Consider the following 20,877-nt stretch of genomic DNA (forward strand, 5'->3'; position numbering starts at 1 on the left):
TTTCACCATACTTCAACTCATTTTGTGTTTGTTTTGTGGTAGGAAATGTAAAATAACAGGAGAATGATATATGCGAAGATGATATGGTATCAAACAAGGGGTAAAAATGCCAGATGGAATAGTGGCGTTCATTTTAGTAATTTGGGCTAAAGTAAATATAACCTGCCACTATTTAAGCTAAGCATTGAGAATCTTTTGCTTCAAAGTTAATATGATAGCTGCATCATATTTATCTAACTTTTGGGACACAGAAAGGAACCATTCGTCTAATATTGGGATTTTATTTATTTATTTTTCGATGGAAGAATTGGTATGAATTTTGTGTGCATTTGTAAGTGCTTTAGAGGAAACCTCTGGTGATTTTGACCTTGAATGGAGCATTAGGCTATCTCCCTCAGATACTGATACCAGAAGTGATTTTTTTGTGTAGTGCTGAACTAGAACAGAGTTCCTCTCCAAATTAATTTGGAGAGAAACGCTACAAACTCCTCATATATCTTTTATATCGAGTGTGAAATTTGAAAATCTAACTGTTGAATTGCATGTTCTTATTATATTTTTCATGCTTGCAAAATTTTAAGAAGATCAAAGATCAATTGCTATGTCATTAAACAAATGTTAAAATTTCAAGTTTTATGATCTAAAATTGTATATAAAAAATAATTTTATTGATCGAATAGTAAATAACATCCGATTTAAATGAAATTTGATATGCATGTTAAGAACATAAAAAACATGAAATACAATGGTTAGTAGATTTTCAAAATTTAAACGAAAACAAGAGATATATGAGAAATTTGAAGAGTTTCTGTCCAAACTAGTTTGGAGAGAAATTTTGTTTGCTGAACTATTTGCAATGATATTGGTATGTGTTGGAATATGACCAATTTTGCCGTATAGCATAATCTTGGCAAATATTTAGGAGAAAGTCACTCACCCAAACTTAATTAGTTATGTAGGACCCATTTGGAGCTTAAGTTTGTCAAACTCGAGTTCTAAGCATAATGGGCTCACGTGGCAATCTGATCTAGATTAAAAAAAAAAAAATTCACGTGGAACTTGAGTTTGACAAACTCAAGTTCCATTTAAGCAATGTGGGACAATGGCTTCTAAGTAGAGTTGTGGTGTGACTTTGTGTTAGAACCCTTCTCCCTCTAACCTTTTTTTTTTTTTTTTTTTTTTTTTTTTTTTTTTTTTTGTGTGAGTTTGTTTCTCCAAAAAAAAAAAAAAACCCTTAAGATTTACTGAAATGGTTTAGTATTTTTTTTTTCTTAATAGAACTTGAATTTGTTAAACTTGAGTCCCAATTTATTAATGCACCTGTCCCATCTATCTCTTTTTTTAAAACTCAAAGATTACAAATTAATTTAGTAACGAGCTATTATTCTCATGCCCAACTCTCTCTAATGATACTTCACACCCAACAAATCTCTTCCTTGATCATTCTAAAAAATTTAAAAGCTTCTTTCTTCTTCAATTTGTAGGTAAATATCTAAACCTAATTCATTTTTTTTTTTTTTGGTTAGATCTAGTTAATATAAGTTTTCATTTCTTAGATAAATATAAATATATATATATACTTATACTTATACTGCTTTATAGTGTTTATGGGTCATGTGTTATTTGTTCTTTGTAATGAGTTCTTCTTTGCAATGTGTAATGGGTTGTTTTTTGTAATGGTTTGTTATAGGTAATACGTTGTTATTTGTTATTTGTAATGGGTTGTTGTTTGTAATGTGTATTTGTAATATGTTGTTATTTGTAATGTGTAACAGGTTGTATTTGTAATGGGTTGTTATTTGTAAAGGGTAGTGATCATAGAAAAATTAGCGTGAGTATAAAATTTTGAAATTGAAGTTGGAATGACATCGTTTTATTTGGTGGACCATACAATGTTATTCGTAATGTTTATCCTTGCTAGGAGAAAATATTTTATAGTTCATATCGGATTAAAAGTGTTTTATTTGTCACTAACTTTTAGTAAACTCATTTGACTTTCAATAGACTTATGATGGCTTCAATTGATTTATATCTGTAGGGAGTACTGTAGTTATGAGATTCATGGAGTGGCGAATGAAGGGCCAGATAAAAAGTTAAAGATTATTCAGCTAAAAAAGGGAGACCAGTTTCAAAAAAAATTGAAAAAGAAAATTATGAAAGAGCTGGATTTGGACTGTTGGTTCTATAAAATAAAAATTATATATCGTGCTTCTTGTCGATGCCTCGCAGCTACTCAACCACCCATCGCGGCGATGCTTACGTGCTTCTCCCTCCTTTCAAGAAGAGAAGGGGTGTAGGCATGCACATGCATACGAAGCTCGAAGCTCGGGTGCTGTGGAGGTGTGTTGTACCCCAGGTGTGTGACTTGAATATGAGTTGATTTTAAGGAAATTACTAAGGGTAAGTGAAGTGGCCACTAGTTATTGGGTTTTTTTAAGGTGTGATTGGTCACCTAACTCTATTTGATTTTATTATCGATCCTAGGTTAAGAAAAATGTTGTTTTTCCTAATCTAATATGGATGGATAAAAAATCTTGATTCTTGAGTTCAGAAGTCTAGTTACATGTGAGGAATGTGTTAGGCACCCCACAATGCCTGTTCAAGGACAGTCCTTTGTTTTGGTAAAATCATAACTTTTAGACACTGGCAATTGAAAACAAGCAATTGGCATTAGTTACAAGGCTTTAAATGAATAGGGCTTTGAGGTTTGATTTCGGAATGGGTATGGCCCCAATCAATGCTTTCCCAATGCGTTTGAAATTGATGCCAAATTTCCACAGTGAAAATCCGGCAGCATTTCGCCTTATTTTCGTGGTGGAAATTCGGCAGCGCTTCATCTCAAATGCATCATAGCACACAAAATGTTTTTCTCACTATGCTTTCACTATGAGAATATGGCAACAAGGTGCCTCATTTTCACGGCAAAAATCCTGCATAGTTTTGCGTTTGGTATGCTATGGCGCACCGGTAGGGTTTCGCATTTGTATATACGACGCATATTGACATGCTAGTACTGAGATGAGCCGAAGCCCTCCAAAGTATCAACCATGTTGATGCATGTCGCATAAATAGGGAAACCAGTGTCACTGGGTGACATGGATTGGGACAATCACACCGTGATGATCATGCATACAATATAGCATGAATATGCACCTACGGCAATCTCCTTGAGCACATACCCACACTACAAGATCAAGAGCTCTCATGACTAGAGAGGGTCATGCATGTAGCCATCAGAGTCCATCACACAAAGTGCACAATCACCCATATACAAGAAGATATAGACATATATACATCATGCACAATGCAACCACACAAAACAGAAAAGTAAATCAGACATTGCCAACATTCCAAGGGTATGGCCCAGTAAGGTACATCCATACCCCTAAACCTCAAATCTAAGGTATGGAACCAACGAGAGGAAGATTGGGTGCAAGAACACTACCTTGTGATTTTGGAGAAAAGAGAAGAATAAAAGGTGTTTGGTGGTGTTTGGATGTGTTTAGGAGAGAAATTAGAGAGGAGAGCGAGAATTTTCCCAAGAAATGCCCAAAATCTTCTTCTTCTTCTTTTTGCAAAATGAGGGGTTTGGGGGCATTTATAGTTGGATTCTGACCTTTTGGCTTCTGGTAGCCCTTAAGTGGCCGTCGGCCACCCCTACTGACATTAGCAGTTTTGGCTTTTTCTAGTCCATCTTTAGCTAAGTATTTAAAGGTCTTCCCGGGAATTGAGCTGATTTTGGTGTCCCTAGAAAGCTTTGGATGTCTAGTTTCTAGTACACTAAAAAATTGAAAATTCAACAGTCGAATAAAAAATTATGGCTTCGAGAAGCATACTAACATGCTTTGCATGGTTTTTTGGATATCTTAACCGTTTTAACTCTGATTTCATTCCATGAATATTTGTTGGAAAGGGAATGTGATAATATTTGCAATGGCACTAGTCCCAACTCATTCTGATGGTCGTATCAAAATTAGGGTTTCTGATGCCCTCGGGAGTCAACGTTGGGTCAAAGTTGACAAAAATCTTTAAGTGGCTTAGGTTTGAGGTAAAAGCATGAAAAAGGTTGTTTTGGCAGGACTTTGACCTCGTTTGACTTTCGATCAACCCAAGGTTGACTTAGGGCATTTTGGTCAATTTAACTTAAAATGGCACTTCGAGTGTTTTGATGCCTGAATGAGTTGCACCACGTCAATTTGGGTGTTTCTGCAGCCCCAGAAAAGAAAATATGTGGGTGGTCAAAATATGATGTCTATAGCTGTCCTTTCTTTATTTAATATCTTGAATGCAATGAGAGGTGTCGAATAAAGAACGTAATTCCACATTTTGTTGCCTCAAAATTATGTGTAAAAACTGCATTGTTCATGGATCGAAACTAGTTTTACTTGACAAAGTTGAGCTGCTGCAGCTGGTTTGGAGAAATTTCCTAACTTGGTCCTTGGAACTAGGCAAAAAACTCTTTACTTTTTTTTTTTTTAAAGGTTAGCCGGTCAAAGTTTACCGGTGGCCTTATTGGTGCACTAGGTAGACTCGGCGGCCACATAAGGTGTGTCGGGCTGCCCAGGCCATTCAAGGCCCTATAAATGGGCTCTAATGCCTCACTTTGACAATTTTGACTCCATTTCTTTGATTTCTCACTTCTAAAAAATTTTGTACAGTAAGTTGTTGTTTAGCGGGTCCAGTTTTCAGCTTCAGTCTTCAGTTTTACACTTGAGGTCGTTGTCCATTTTCTCTTTCTTTTTATTTTCTTCAAATATGCTAGTAGTAAAGCAAGTAGGAAAGCATGCTAGTATTTATTCTTTATATCTTTGGTATTTTTGCATTTTGTTTTTGTTTTTATCATTTATGCCATGATGATGTTGGAAAATTATATGTTCACATGTTTAAGTAACATAGGCAAGCTTGCATGTTGGATGCTATGTAAACACATGAAAATCTATGAAAACTAAGTAGACATGAAAAACTATGCATGATAATGGAAATTTTGAGAGATTGAAAACATGATGATGATGCAAATTTGAAATAAGAATAGTTTCAAAAACGTAGGATTAGTCGATCGTCACCAAATTTGAATCCTGCTGGGATTAGACGACCACTGTCGAATTTGAACCTCGAAATAATAGATAAGATTAGAAGACCACTGCTGAATTTGAATCCTGTAGAGATTAGATGACCACTGCTGAACTTAAACCTCAAAATGATAGATACAATTAGACGACCACTGCTGAACTTAAACCTCAAAATGATAGATACGATTAGATGACCACTACCAAATTTGAATCTCGCTAAGATTAGATGACCCCTACCAAATTTTAACCTCAAAATGATAGATAGGATTAGATGACCACTGCCAAATTTGAATCTTGGTGAGATTAGACAACCACCGCCGAATTTGAACCTCGAAATGATAGATAGAATTAGATGACTACTGCTAAATTTGAATCCTGCTGAGATTATACGACCACTGCTGAATTTGAATCTTGAAATGATAGATAGGATTAGACGACCATTGCTGAATTTGAACCTCGAAATGATAGATAGGATAAGACAATTACTACCAAATTTGAATCCTATTAAGATTAGACAACCACTGCCAAATTTGAACCTTGAAATGATTGATAGGATTAGATGATCACTGCTGAATTTGAATCCTACTGAGATTAGACGACCACCACCGAATTTGAATCTCGAAATGATAGATGGGATTAGACGACCACTACTGAATTTGAATCCTACTAAGATTAGATGACCACTATCGAATTTGAACCTTGAAATGATAGATAGGACTAGACGACCACTACCAAATTTGAATCCCACTGAGATTAGACGACCATTGCCGAATTTGAATCCTGCTAAGATTAGACGACCACTACTGAATTTGAATCCTACTAAGATTAGACGACCACTGCCAAATTTGAACCTCGAAATGATAGATAGGATTAAACGACCATTTCCAAACTTGAATCCCATTGAGATTAGATGACCATTGCCAAATTTGTACCTTGAAATGATAGATAGGATTAGATGACCAATGTCGGACTTGAATCCCACTGAGATTAGACGACCACTACTGAATTTAAACCTCAAAATGATAGATAGGATTAGAAGACCATTGCCAAATTTGAACCTCGAAATGATAGATAGGATAAAATAATTACTGCCAAATTTGAATCTCGTTGAGATTAGACAACCACTGCCAAATTTGAACCTCGAAATGATTGATAGGATTAGACGATTACTGCTAAATTTGAATCCTCCTGAGATTAGACGACCACTGCTGAATTTGAATCTAGAAGAAAGAGGTGTTTTGAAAATTCTAATACTTTTGAGAAAACATGACATTTTGGTATGAACATGCATATGTGTTAGGCAGTAGGGTTAGACATACTTACCTATTTATTTGCATTTCCATATGTTTTGGGCTTACTGATCAATCTTGAATTCACTTCTGCAGGTTATGTCTCGACGGGCAAGATCTGGCGGAGATCGCGAGAAGGCTCTTGCCATTGCTCTATCTCGAGAAGACTCGTCTAATATTGACAATGATATTGTTTCATATAGGGTACAGGTTACGCGGACCCTTCAGAGGCACTTTGATCGAGGTGGCGATGACCTCGTGCACCATGGGAGCATTCATATAGCACATCACACTAGAACCAATGTTTAGTGGAGAGAGCTAATGCCTCATCCTAGTCTCGCACTAGTTCAGGAGGTGATTTTTCACAATTTCCTTGGACTGAGGAGGTAGGAGGCCCAATAGGGGTGGAGCTAGAGGATGAACTCATGTTTGATATAAATGCTGATTTAGAGGCCAATGATAGGGCTAGGCCAAGTCCAAGCACTCCGAGGCGCAGTAGTCATAAACCGAGGTTTTCACCTTGTTTGGTTGGGGTTAACATCATAGATGATACTCATTTTCAACAGGGTTTGAAGAGGCATCCTTCCGCTCAGATTTGGAAGGGCCAGGTATGTTCCTTTTTCTCTTCCACTTGTTAAATTTGGATATGTAGATATGCATGCTAACTGGTAGCTTTTGTGGTTTCTAGCGTATGCTGCTGATAGGACTCACAATCGGGGAGCCTGGTCTTCATTCCTCATCCGCTTGTTTGACTCCACGATGAATGTGCACTACTGTGGGTTTTTGATTGTGCAGGACTTTGAGGACTTCTTAAGGATTTTGCATTATTCCATAAGGCACGTGATAGCGGAGACTTTGGTGCAGCGATTCCACATAGAGACTGGCACCTTTCATCTGCACTGTGGGGAGTATGTAGTCCTTCCCATTGACTGGATGACCATATTGGGGCTTAGATTTGGTGGGTATCCGATCCCAACCGATTTTGTGGACTTCGACCTCGCGAGCGAGCTTTTGGGCATTCGCTATCCCCTTACTCGAGTGAAGAGATGGTACTTTGGACCTACCAAAGAGCCTTAGATTCGTATGGAGTGGCTGGAGATGAACATACCTTGGGGGACAGAGCCAGATGACATCGCTCTCTGGTAGTTCTTCTATTTCATCGGTATTTGCTTGTTTGGCAACAACCAGTCAGTGCTGACTTACAGGTTGTTAGGAGCCATAAGAGTAATGTCAAATGTAAAGGCTTATGATTGGGGGTCCTTTTCTTACAGATTCTTCATCACTTACCTGAGGCAGGCTTTGCGGCAAGGCTTCAAGAGCCACCTCGAGGGTTATTGGCAGATTTTGACATGGTGGGCATATGAGCACATCCCGGCCCTGTGTCCACAGTATTCTAGCCTATCTTCGATGATATACCCTAGGGCATACACTTGGTTCCTATATATGATCACCAGACTTGTTTTGACATAGCAGTCCACCATTGGCATTACATTGGATTGTGTCACCTGGGGTGAGATACTCAACAACCCTATGATAGGTGGTTGCTGGCTAGGCGTGAGGTAGCTGAGTCACACATACAGTGTTGGTTCGAGGCTTTATCGAGTTGGGAGTTCTTAGTTGAGAGGACCTACCATCAAGTTATGCAAGTTTTCAGAGTACCTAAGGACCCACTTTGTGAGCTTTCTTGTTTCACGATGATTTTGGATGACCCTGACTATGGGACAAATTACTTTGAGGGCTTCGTCATGGAGGATACTGATTATGTCACTTGGTTTCTATAGTCCTCGACTAGACCTATCATCGATGATTGCCCTGTAAGTGGTGGTAAAGTGCTTGATGGCATAGCACACGCTCATTGGACTTTAGAGGCCTACTTGAGGCTACATGTAGATACCCTACAGGCTAGGGTAAGAGAGCTTGAGGGTGCAGCCACCACTAGAGATGGGTATGTGTAGAAGGAAATCACTAGGTCTTTAGCTCGAGAGAAGGATCGATGGTAGAGAGAGGGAGGCCCATAACGTTGCCACAAAGAGAGAGGGGCTAGCTCCTAGTTGAGATAGGCATGCTCCACAGGTACATCGGTGTTCTGATCGGGCATAGGATGCTTGTACCTCCTGCACCTTATATTTTTGGCAAAAATCCTTCTATTCGACTACATGCATTAGAGTATATGCTTGCTTCTCCAAGATCAGCTGGTAGTTGGTGACATGCCCTCTTAGATGATTGGTCACCGGCCCTACGCCAGATTAGGTGCCATTTCAGATTCCAGGATATGCCCTAAGTTCTTCAACGGATCGAGCCGATCCTTCTACAGGTCTCATCGTAGGTGATGATGTGGACGACGGCAGCATTGGCACTTTGTTGATAACACTGTTAGAGATGATGATTCCCTTTAGGCTAGCTATGTATGTTATGTCATTATGATGATGTAGCCCCTTTGTGGGTATTTATATTTCTTTGTACCATTTCAGACATTACCCCATGGTAGTCCAGATATGTATGTATCATATTGTCCCATAACAGGCCTAGATTGTATTTTGATATTGCCTTTTGGCAGGCTTCTGGACACGTTTGATTGCCCCATCGTGGGCCTGGACTATATTTTGATATTGCCTATTGGTAAGCTCTTGATGTATGTATGGACATTGCCTTTTGGTATGCCTTACATGTATGATTCTAATTGTAGGCTCAAATGTATGATTCTAGATATTGCCTCTTGGTAGGCTCCTGATGTGTGTATAGACATTGCCTCTTGGTAGGCCTTACATGTATGATTCTATATTTTTCCTATTGGTAGGCTTCTGATGTATGTATGAACATAAAAAGACTGCATGAAATGAAACTACCCCAGTGTAGGTTTTATGCAGTTCTCAACATGAGAGGAAAGGTTCCTGGCAGGATGGACCCATTCTTAAGCATATTGATTAGCAGAAAATGGACTGAACCACGCAAAATAAACTGCCTCAGTGTAGGGTTTTACATGGTTCTAAAATGATCAACCGACTTGAAATGGGATTAGAATCGCACTAGACAATATGGGTTTCTTGAAAACCTTGATGATGATCAGGGATTTCCCCAGTGGGATTTTTGACTCACCGTGCAGCGAAATGTACTAATTGACCCGACTATCAACTGAACCAACCAATGCTTTGAAAAAGGCTCCATATAGGACCTAATCATTGGGATCCTTATACCATGCTAGATGGATTGCTATTAGTGACTGGGAACAGCTATGGCACTATCCCACTATGTGTCTTGACGATTAGAGTTGAACTGATCCCTAAACCGGGTTTCAAAAATGAGGTTCAAGATATTCTAGAATGCTGGATGAGATGCGCAAAGATGAAATGCCCAAGTGTAGGCTTTGTGCAGTCTTAGTTGTCCTAAAAAATCTCTTGAAGGACCAGTTTGCTGCTAAACCTATCGCGCACCAATGTTAGTGCAAAAACCAAGGGAATCTTTGCTCTAGAGCTGTCCAAAACCTTCCATCCTTTGGATTTAAGCTCAGAATATGTGTGGGTTTGTGCCAAGGGGGTTGAAAAACCTTGGCACGTGTCCCGAGGTGTAGTAGCCACAAAAGGTGCGCAGGCCTTAGGAGGCGTGCATAAAGGCTAGGCGCCTCCCTAGACCTTCCATATTCTTGTTTGCGATTTCTAGGGTCTTCTCCTGCCTTTTTTCTTCACTGAAAACTCTTAGAAACACCATTTTTCTATGCTTTTTTGCATGGATCTGCATCAGAACACCATATTCTTTTTTATTTGAGCATAGATGTTCTTAGGCTTAAGATTTATGATTTTGTGGTAGAGCTTGAGTGGGAGACTTTTCATGAGAGGGAACTCAAGAGATGGTGGACTTCATTCTCTTCCAAGGATCAGGCTTACATCCAGCAATTCCTCGGAGATACCACTTCACTCTTTCTTACTTCTCTGGATTGGCACTTACTAGAGGCCATAGTTATTATTTAGGATCTCGCTTTGAGGTGCATCACAATTGGGGATATGGACTTGGTCCCTACTTTGGGGGTGTATGATTGCTTTCTTTCTCTTTCTACCCCTGTGAATTGGGTTTATCGACCACCAACTCGATCTCGTTTTCACAAGCGGTTGGTAGAGCTATTAGGCTTGAAGATGCCTGTAGTGGATGTTTTGACCTAATATGGGAGTGGTTTGGGAGGTAGCATCACCTAGGATTTTCATCTTTGTCAGTTCAGCGAAGCTAAGTGCCCTGCTGCTTACCTAGGAGATTTTGTGGATTTAGAGGAGCATTGGACCTTCTACAGTCACCAGGCCTTCATGGTGGCCTTCTTTAGCTTAGTTTTATTCCTTTCTTAGTCAGGTTCTATCAGCTTTGCAGTTCTACCCCTGGTGAGTACTTTGCCTCATTGCACTTCTTTTATTCCCTTTCTCCTCTCTAAGACTATTCGGTCTCTTTCTCTGTGTTATGAGACAGGTAGTGGTAGGCTTGGTTGTTATGTGCATTTGCTGCAGTTGTGGTTCTGTAGTCATTTGAGTGTGATATCTAGGGTACAGCCCGCTGGGTTCTTGAGGAAGAATAGAGTTAAGATCACTATGGCCTTTGATCTTCCTCTTACTGGGACACCACTGGTTAGTTGCGGTATCTTTTTGGCTTAAGTACCACTAACTGGGCATGGAGAGTCAAGTAAGGAGTTGCAAGGTGGCAGGGTTGGACCTATTATGTTGGTTTGCTTGGCAACCCTTTGGTGGGTATTTAGGGTTGTACAAGGTACTTTTCAGGTATGGCCTTGAGGTAGTTCAAGGGTAATCAACATGTCCCTTGACTTAGTTGTAAAGTTGAAATTTACAACTACGTATTTTGTTGGCTTTGATTTCATGCCAAATTTGATTGTAATTTTGTTCAATCTTTTGTACCTTGTATTTAATGTGGAATTTCATTGTAAAGGTTATGTGTGAGAGAGAGTGTGTGAAGACTCAAGGAAAATTGAAGACTATAGTGTTTTCGTGGGTAGCTCATGAGTAAGCATCCCGCGAAATGATGCATGTGCCCTGCACATGACTAGAATGCAAAGAGTCAGGACAGGATGGAGACAGCTGTGTTTTACAAGTGTCTTGCGGGTAAGGCCTTCTCGTGAGATACCCACGAAACATTTTGTTCTACCAGATTGTCATATCTGATACACACTTTATGTAACCACACTATATAAATACCCATTACCCACAGATGTTGAGGAGTGCTTCTGTTAGAAAACCCTAGCCATAAACTTTGAGAGTTAGAGATTGTTATACCCACAATTCTCTACACAATTGCTTGTGGATTTTCCTCAACTTCTACCTCTTCATTGCCATACTATTGAGAGGTTGATAGCCCAAACACTTATCACACATTTTTAGAGTGTCAAGTGAGGTTTTGGTGCTACTGGGAAGTATTGGAAGAAGCTAGGCTTTGGCGGATACAATTGGGCGTATTGCGGGATCCAGAGAGCTAGACAATACACGGCTCCGAGAAGCCTTGCTGGAGTAGGAGCTTGGAGGGCTTAGGTGCATCAGGTAGATTAGGCTTGGAGGGTCTCTTGCTAACCTATGTATCCCAATTAATTGTCTAGTGGATTGATTACCATTTAGAGGGCGGCGGAAAGGTTTTACGCTGAGTTCTTCAGTTTCCTCTTCAATAACACATTAGCGTGTTATCTTGTATTTGCATTATTTTTCCCTACTCTTTTAGCTTTCATATTACTGTTGTGTTATATTGATAATGTCTTAAAGTAGTTTATTTGTTTATCTGCTCGCATTTACTCTATTCCGCACTTGGTATAAGTTAGAGTGAAATTTATCGAGTCGTAAATTTTAATTTGGGGGTCTAAACAGCTCTTGTGTTTTAACACAATTTTGAGCTTTCAATTGGTATTAGAGTTGGTACACTCGTTATGGTTTTAATACCTGAGTGTGATCCTAGACCCCTTGGCTTGCTATGGATAGTGCTATGGCAAAGGCCAATATAAAGCATAGTAAAGGTGTTTGTGATAATGACTCTATAAGCATATTTGGAGATTGTCCTAGTAATGAACCTTTAGAGTTATTCAAATCAAAGAAACTTGCTAGAATCTTTGTACACATGCTGAAATCCTTAGTTCATAGGAATCATGATATTCATAATAGCTTGTGTGAGTGGAATTCCTTAATTGATAAATATAAGAGAAGGTATAGACATTTGTGTGATAAACTTGATTGTCTGAAAAGAAACCTTCAATCATATATGAGTGAAGAAAAGAAAGATGTGTCTTGCTTTGACAGTTAAGAATACCTATCTCATGCTTGTCTTTTTGTTCATACCACATTGAAAGTGTTTAATTCATGTTTGTGGTATCTTGACAGCGGTTGTTCAAGGCATATGACTGGAGATAAATCTTTGTTCAAAACTCTCAAAGAGAAAGAAGATGGTTTTGTGACATTTGGAGATGGTAGCCACTCACAAGTTCTTGGAAAAGGAACTGTTGATATTCTAGGATTGCCCCTATTGAATGATGTGCTATACATTAAAGGATTGAAAGTGAACTTGCTGAGTATTACTCAAATATGCGATGAAGACTTCTTAGTCCAATTTTCAAAGAAAGGGTGTCTAATCCTAAATGAAGAAGGTGTTCAAGTTTTGAAGGGACTTAGGACCACCGACAATTGTTATGGAGTCATTCCCAAACCAAGCATAGCATGTCGAAGTGCTTGAGTGAACCTTTTGGAGTTATGGCATCAACGACTTGGGCATGCGAATTACAAGCAAGTGGCAAAAGTCTCAAAGCTTGAAGCAGTAGTTGGTTTACCAAAGTTTGAAAATATTGAGAAGAATATTTGTGGTCCATGTCAAATGGGAAAACAAACAAAGTCAACCCATCCTAAGGTAAATGTAGTAGCCATTTCACGTCCTTTGGAGTTTCTTCATGTGGATTTAATGGGTCCAACAAGAACTGAAAGCATGGGCAGAAAGTGCTATATTATGGTGGTAGTTGATGATTTCTCAAGGTACTCTTGGGTAGAATTCCTTAGAGAGAAGTCAGAAGCATGTGACAAGATGGAAAGGTTATGCAAGATGCTACAAAATGAAAAGGGAGTTCCCATAGTCAAATCAGAAGTGATCATGAGAAGGAATTTGAAAATGCAAAATTTGAAGCTTTTTGTAATGAGCATGATATCAAGAAGGAATTTTCATCTCCAAAGACTCCACAACAGAATGGGGTAGTTGAAAGGAAGAATCGAGTGATCCAAGAGATGGTGAGAGTCATGTTACTCAACAAACCATTCCACAGAAATTTTGGGTTGAAGTTGTGAATACTTCATGTCACATTGGGAATAGAATTTACCTCTAAGCATGGACAAAGAAGACATCATATGAAATTTGGAGAGAAAAGAAGCCAAAGGTGAAATATTTTCGAATATTTGGAAGTAAGTGTTACATTCTCAATGATAGGGAAAATCTTGGAAAATTTGATGCAAATAGTGATGAAAGGATATTCTTAGGATACTCCATAAACAGCTGAGCATATAAAGTGTACAACAAGCGCACTAAGACGATGATGGAATCAATAAATGTGGTCATAGATGACACCATCTCAAAAAAGGATATTGATGATGATGGTGAAGGACTAAGCCTTAAGAAGAATGAGGGTGATGATAATATGTCTCAAGGTGATGATGCTAAGAAAGAATCACCAGAAAAGGAGGCTACACCCCTATATCAAGAAGGGAGACTAGATCAACACAAGGACCTTCAAGCCCACTCACTCCTCTGAATGTCCAACCTCCAATCTCTCGTGATGAGGAACCCTCTACTTCCAAAAGACCATCGTCAAAAGTAACTCTCAAGCATCCCACAAGCAATATCATTGGTGATTTAAATGAGGGACTTCGTTAGAGAAGAGGACCGGGCTATAGTGTGAATCATGTGATGTACAATTGTTATCTTGCTCAATTTGAACCCAAGAAAGTAAAGGAAGCTTTAAAAGATGAGAATTGGGTAGAGTCCATGCACCAAGAGTTGCATCAATTTGTTAGAAATGATGTATGGGAGTTGGTTCCAAGGCCCAAGGATACTCATGTAATCGGCACCAAGTGGATTTTCAAGAACAAGACCGATAAAGATGGTGAAGTTGTTCGAAACAAGTCTAGATTGGTGGCTCAAGGATATACTCAAGTTGAAGGCATATACTTTGATGAGTCATTTTCTCCCTTAGCAAGACTAGAGTCAATCCGAATTATTCTCTTCATAGCATATATTATGAATTTCAAGTTATACCAAATGGATGTGAAGAGTGCCTTCTTGAATGGTTTTCTAAACGAAGAAGTTTTTGTTAAGCAACCAAAGGGGTTTCAAAACACTCATTTTTTGGATCATGTGCTAAGGTTAAAGAAAGCATTATATGGGCTGAAGCAAGCACCAAGAGCTTGGTATGATCACCTCACCACATACCTATTGGATCATGGTTTCAAGAGAGGTCAAGTTTATCAAACACTATTTGTTAAAAGAGATGAGAAATCTCTCCTTGTTGCTTAAGTGTATGTGGATGACATTGTTTTTGGATCCACAATTGATCACCTCGCTCATGAATTTTCAGAAGAAATGAAAAGGGAATTTGAGATGAGAATGGTGGGGGAGCTAAACTACTTCCTAGGACTTCAAGTGAAACAACGGAAAGATGGGATATTATTTCTTAAGAGAAGTATGCCAAAAATCTTATCAAGAGATTCTGTCTAGGCTCTAAGAAATATACTTCCACTCCTATGAGTTCCTCGGCAAAATTGAGCCTAGATGCAGCTGGTACGAACGTAGACCCAACACTCTATCAAAGCATGATTGGTAGTCTTCTCTATCTCACTGCAAGTAGACTAGACATCGCTTTTAGTGTGGTTGTATGTGCACAATTTCAGGCAGCTCCCAAAGAGTCCCACTTGACGGCAGTTAAGCGAATTATTTGCTATATCAATGGGACATCTGATTATGGAATTTGGTATTCAAAAGACTCAGATCAATGTTTGGCTGGGTATTCAGATGCTGACTGGGCCAGGTGCATTGATGATAGGAAAAGTACTTCCAGTGGTTGTTTTTATCTTGGAAATAACTTGGTCCAATGGATGAGCAAAAAGCAAAATTCACTCTCTCTTTCAATGGCTAAAGTTGAATATATAGCAGCGGGAAGTTGTTGTGCACAACTACTATGGATGAGGAAGCTCCTACATGACTATGGGATTACTCAAGGCACTATGTGTGTGTTTTGTGATAACACGAGTGCCATAAATTTGTCAAAAAATCCAGTTCAACACTCAAAATCAAAGCATATCGAGATCCAGTATCACTTCATTCGAGACTTGATGGAGGAAAAGATTATGTGCTTAGAGTTTATCAACACTAACAACCAGAAGGCAGACATATTTACTAAACCTTTTAATGGTCCAAGGTTTAAGTCATTGCGTAAGACCAATGGTGTCGATATCATTCCTTGAACTCTTTCCTTGTGTGACCTCATGTTTTTTCTATGATGCATATCTGTTTTATAGGTCTCACTTGTTCAGTTTGATGAAGTTTTATTTTATTTTATTTATTTATTTTTTTTTTTTTTTATTGATCTTACTTTACTTTTTTGTTTTTAAGTGTATTCTAAAAATTCAAAAACCCATAAAAAATTGAAAAATCTCCAAAAAAGTTTAATCGCTTCTGTTGTGTATATCACATGTGAGTTTGGCCTAGTACCTTCTTACTAATAGTGTAGTGCATTTATAAGCTTAGCTTGTTTTGTATGCACATATATTTGTGTAGGAGAAATCTTGAAAACTATGTGTGACTATTGTAAATCAATCTTCAAGCTTGTCATGAATAATTGGTCAATAGTCTTGATGGTCTTGATACTTGCATAGACTTGTGCCTATATCTCCTCCCACTTTATTTTTATGTTTTTGCTTAAAGAGCTTAACAAATGTGTAAGGTTGAAAAGCTCAAAAGTGTGCACTCAAGCAAGGCCTTNAAGTTACTCTTTGTTAAACTTGGTACATTTTATTGTGTGTGATCTTGTTGTGGCCATCCAAGACTAAAAGTTCCTTGATTTTAATGCAAAATGTGTTTAATGTTTGCGCTTTAAGGACAATTTGATTGAAAATCTTGATTTTGGAAGATCTAGGTTAAATTCAAGTGTTTTTGGAAAACTTTTCGTCTTATACTCATGCATTTTTTATAAAACAATGTGCTTTGAGGAGTTTCTACATTAAAATGCTCTGTTTTTCAAAAAACTGATTTTTCCAGATTTTCGATCGATCGAACCTGTTTTTCGATCAATCGAAATTGCGATTAAAATTTTTGGTCTGAGTCTGCCTGACTCGATTGATGTTCGATCGATACTCGATCGATCGAAACTGAAAAATTTTCAGTTTCTATGCTTTTGACCAAAAAATTTTTCATGCATCATTTGTGTTTAGGATTCACATACATTGCATTAATTTTGTATCCATCTTGCAGTTTTGTAGTTATATATCTCATTGTTTTCATACATAGCATGCATACACTTTGCTAAATTGGGTACTTAACTTGATTTAAAAATTGATTGATTAATTTTTGAGTTTTGTACATTCTAGTATATACTATTTCTTATGTGTAACTGCATAAATTTTTTTTAAAAGATATGATGGATAATCAATGTGCAAATATTTTCTTTACTCATGCAACTGTTTATGAGTCACATAGTGCCATGTTTGCATTTTATTGAAAGAGAGATTTTTTTTTTTAATGTGTATCCTTTGATGGAAATAAGAGATGAACGCAGCGGAAAAAAAGTTTTAAACGGATCTACTTCATTCGATATTGATAACACGTACTAAGTAAATTTCAGAATTTCAGAACAAGAGATCATACCTTGAAGCGGTGAATTTCAAAACAAAGATTGAAGCACTTGGGACTACTTTTAATCTTCACTCCAATTCCACTAACGCCCAAGATGTGTGGTCTCTCAATTGGTAACAAAGGGATGACTAGTGAGTGACAAAAACTCACATGCACACCATTTCACAATGATGTTTCTTGCATCTGAAAATCTGAACGTTTTTCCCTTTGTATCTAACCAACTTATCTAATTGGGCTCATAATAATAATAATAATAAAAATCCTTTGTCAATGCAATGCAAAATATATAAGCATATGGTTTGATTATTGTAACAAACAAATTCGGGAATGCTCAACCAAAAATCTCATTTTATCCCTCCTTAATCGATTTCAAATCTTTAAGCAAATTCACCATAGACTACAAAATTATACAGCATAAAATAAAATAAGCAACAGCAAAAACAACCATAGTCACAAAACTTTTGGGGGAAAATTGAAAGTCATAATATTAAATAAAACTAATTAGCAACACCTCATATAAAAACTGAAACCTCATCATTTGAAGTAAGTTTGAGGAGAAAATTGACAAAAAAAATCGGTTTATCACTTTATCAGATGTGCATATCACCTACATTACAACCAGCTTATCTCCAGTTGAGTGGAAGCTAAATTTAAGTTACTTCAAACAACTATTCAGTGTATAAATAACAAGAAATTAATTATATTCATGTGCTCACAGCTTCAAATTGGAGTTGAGTAAGAGAGAGCAGAAAAGTAACAAAAGAGAACATAAAAAATAATCCAATTCACTATCACATGTATCAAAGATACTAATCAGGTAAGATAATATTATTAACTACTTTTCTGTTCTTCGAAGTATCGAGACCGTCTGATGAAGATGTATCCTTCATATTGTTTACTGTGCTTCTGAGCCTCCTTCAGTGGCTGCAACAAGGAAAGAGCGATGAGGGCAACAAAATAATAATAAAAATATTAAACCAAAAGAACCAGCAAATAACTCAATACACATGTAACAACATCACACACATATGCATTCAATTGACTTCTATTCTCTTGTTTTTATCAAAACATCTCACAGAAAATAACAGTTGAATTGCAACTGTTCCTAGTCTTATTTAATTTCAGGGAGATCATCTTTCCAAATTCTCATAGGAGTTGTGTTTTGAGCAAAAAGTATAATAGTAAAATTTTCACAAAAGTTTATAATGAGGGAGAGGAAAAAAAAAAGATGCATGAAAATGCAAGTTATTACCAAGAAGAAAAAGGGGAAATGGAAAGGTACAGATAATTACGTCTCTCTGAACTTTGACAATTCGCTTGAACTTGTTCCTTTACCTTGCTGCATCCAGATACTCCTACTGAAGCCTCGGAGAGATTAGCCGAATCCGGGAGACCAGTGTTCCTTCTGTCTGCTCCGTACAGCCCTCACTGGACACTTCCCCCAAGCCCTCCGAAGCTTCAAAAATATCTGTTTCAGATAATGGAACAGGAAAAGTCCTCAGTTTCTGGGTCTTCTCTTCCCCACCTTGGCTTGTTTGAAACTCATTTGCAGACAACTTATCAGAATGATCAAGATCCGAGAAACTATCCTCCTTGTAATCACCAAGCGGCTTCTCTTGTTCAACTGTTGGAGTTGGAGGGCCACTGGTTCTGTGGAGCTCTCAACAAACCCATCTGGCAGTGCAGCTGCTTCAGGGAGCTGGTTTGCATCTGGGTTCTCCATATTACCTACAGTTTCAACACGGACGCTCTGAATCATCACAATATAGTACCACTACTCTCAAATTGATCACCAAAAACAAAAAATAAAAAAAAAAAAAAAAAAAAAACTAAAGGATGTGTCTGGTTTAGCTTAGTGTTTCAATTTGAAATGTCTTGATGATCCCAATTTTCTGGTTTTGATGTTTTATTCAAGTAAAATACAGCAATGGCTTCAAATTTGTCACACCAAATTAATACTCAAAATTAAAATAAATAATTAAATAAAAAAGCATTTCCAAATGAACCCAAAACAACCTAAGAAGCCAAAGCAATCCCCATGAACCACTAAACCATTTTCGCCAATATTTACATTTTGAAAATGATCACACCCAAAATTTGCAAAAGATCACAAATCAAAACCCTAGTTTGCAGCTGGGTTCTTCTCCGTTTCAGCTACACTTCCAATCTAAAATTGCTATAATTACAACGAAATTTTAAATTACAAAAACCTAAAAAAAAATAAATTCAATTCTATGGGTTTTTCCATGAACAAAACACCAAAGCCCAAACCAAACCAAAGCAAATACAACATTAGTTGCTGTTTCATCAGAACTACATTTGTTTCAGCAATTAACGAAACACACACAAACTCTTTGTTTTGATATCAAATACATATCGTATATAACGAGAAGAATCGAAAGCATAAGATCTAAGTAAATAGAAATTTAATGAATAAATAACGTGAGAAGAGAAGAGAACATAGATACCAGGAAGATGTGATGTGACGATGAAATTGTTGGGGAGAGAGAGAGAGAGAGAGAGAGACGGAGTTGTTGATGTTGTTGTTGTTTTTGTTTTTGTTGTTGTTATTGTTGTTGTTGTAACACCTGGGAAGTGAAGTGGGCTAGTGATCTCTCACTATCTGATGGTGGGTTCCATTTTCTCTGCTCTGCTACTTTTTTTTTTTTTTTTTTAATTAGACAAGTTGGGTCGGTGGCTTGAGAAATTATAGAGTACTTTGGTGATTATGTTATTTGTCTACCGTTCTACTAAAAAAATTTTATTTGTTTAAAATTGTTAAGTCAAATAATTAATTTCTATTTAAAAAAATTTTCTAACTAACAATTTTAAATAAGTGGCAGTTTTTTAGTGGAATAGTAGACCACATCACTTATCTACTATGTGGATCTTATAATTTCTCCGCTCACTCCTTTATGATAATTTAGGGCCATTTGGTACATATGTTTAAAAATTTAAACACATGTTTTTAATTTTTAAATAGTATTACACGTATTTTCATACATTTTTTTACTCATATATATTTAAAAAAAAATTGAAAACTGTTGTTTAAATACACGTACCAAACAGCCCCTAGTCACTTTTTTTTGCTTGATTTAAAGTATGAAATTTCGAGAAAGAATATTTGTATATGATACAAATTCAATATTTGGAATTTAGTATAAAAGAAGTTATTAAATGTCCAAACTTCTTATTTTATATATCACTATAAATATAAATATAAATATAAATATAAATTTAGATCGGTTATACCAAGAGTTTTATAGCTCAACTGGTTAGTATTTTTTGGTGTTTCCAAATTACATGAAGCTCAAATTTAATTGTTCAACTGGTTAGTATTTTTTGGTGTTTCCAAATTACATGAAGCTCAAATTTAATTGTTAAACTTAAAAGAGTTGTAATCAAGTTTTAATAAAGGTAATTTAAAATTGTGAAAAGCGCTAATAAAGTGGCCCTTTCTTCCTCTTTGGCCTCTAGCATTGGGACTTCGGATGGACATAATATTAAATGTTTTCAAGAATTTGTGGACTTTGGCATCTCAAGTTTGTTCAACATATGGGAGATGATGTTTTGGAGCTCACCATTGCATGGAGTATCTGGTTCAATCGTAATGCTACACGGCTTGGAAAGTCCAGCCAAAATACTAGTATGATTATCCAGAAGGC

General features: G+C 37.2%; 1 protein-coding gene and 1 long non-coding RNA gene across 2 annotated transcripts; one reads left to right on the forward strand and one right to left on the reverse strand.

The window, feature by feature from the left end:
* Nucleotides 1-15,105: 15,105 nt before the first annotated feature.
* Nucleotides 15,106-15,825, forward strand: LOC136069276 (secreted RxLR effector protein 161-like). The gene has a single exon (XM_065777584.1). The coding sequence runs from the start codon at nucleotides 15,106-15,108 to the stop codon at nucleotides 15,823-15,825; it is 720 nt and encodes a 239-aa protein (XP_065633656.1).
* A 2,065-nt stretch (nucleotides 15,826-17,890) lies between these two features.
* LOC136061536 (uncharacterized) lies at nucleotides 17,891-19,823 on the reverse strand. Its single transcript, XR_010630504.1, has 3 exons — nucleotides 19,681-19,823; nucleotides 18,505-18,940; nucleotides 17,891-18,136 (listed from the first exon to the last, which is right to left on the reverse strand). It is a non-coding gene; the product is annotated as an uncharacterized LOC136061536 (long non-coding RNA).
* Between the last annotated feature and the right edge of the window lie 1,054 nt (nucleotides 19,824-20,877).

The sequence above is a fragment of the Quercus suber genome, unplaced genomic scaffold, assembly GCF_002906115.3.
Source record: "Quercus suber isolate HL8 unplaced genomic scaffold, Cork oak 2.0 scaffold_160, whole genome shotgun sequence".
Taxonomy (NCBI): domain Eukaryota; kingdom Viridiplantae; phylum Streptophyta; class Magnoliopsida; order Fagales; family Fagaceae; genus Quercus; species Quercus suber.

Bases quoted from the DNA above. Each gene is read 5' to 3' on its own strand.
- LOC136069276 (XM_065777584.1), top strand. From the start codon at position 15,106: ATGAGTTCCTCGGCAAAATTGAGCCTAGATGCAGCTGGTACGAACGTA.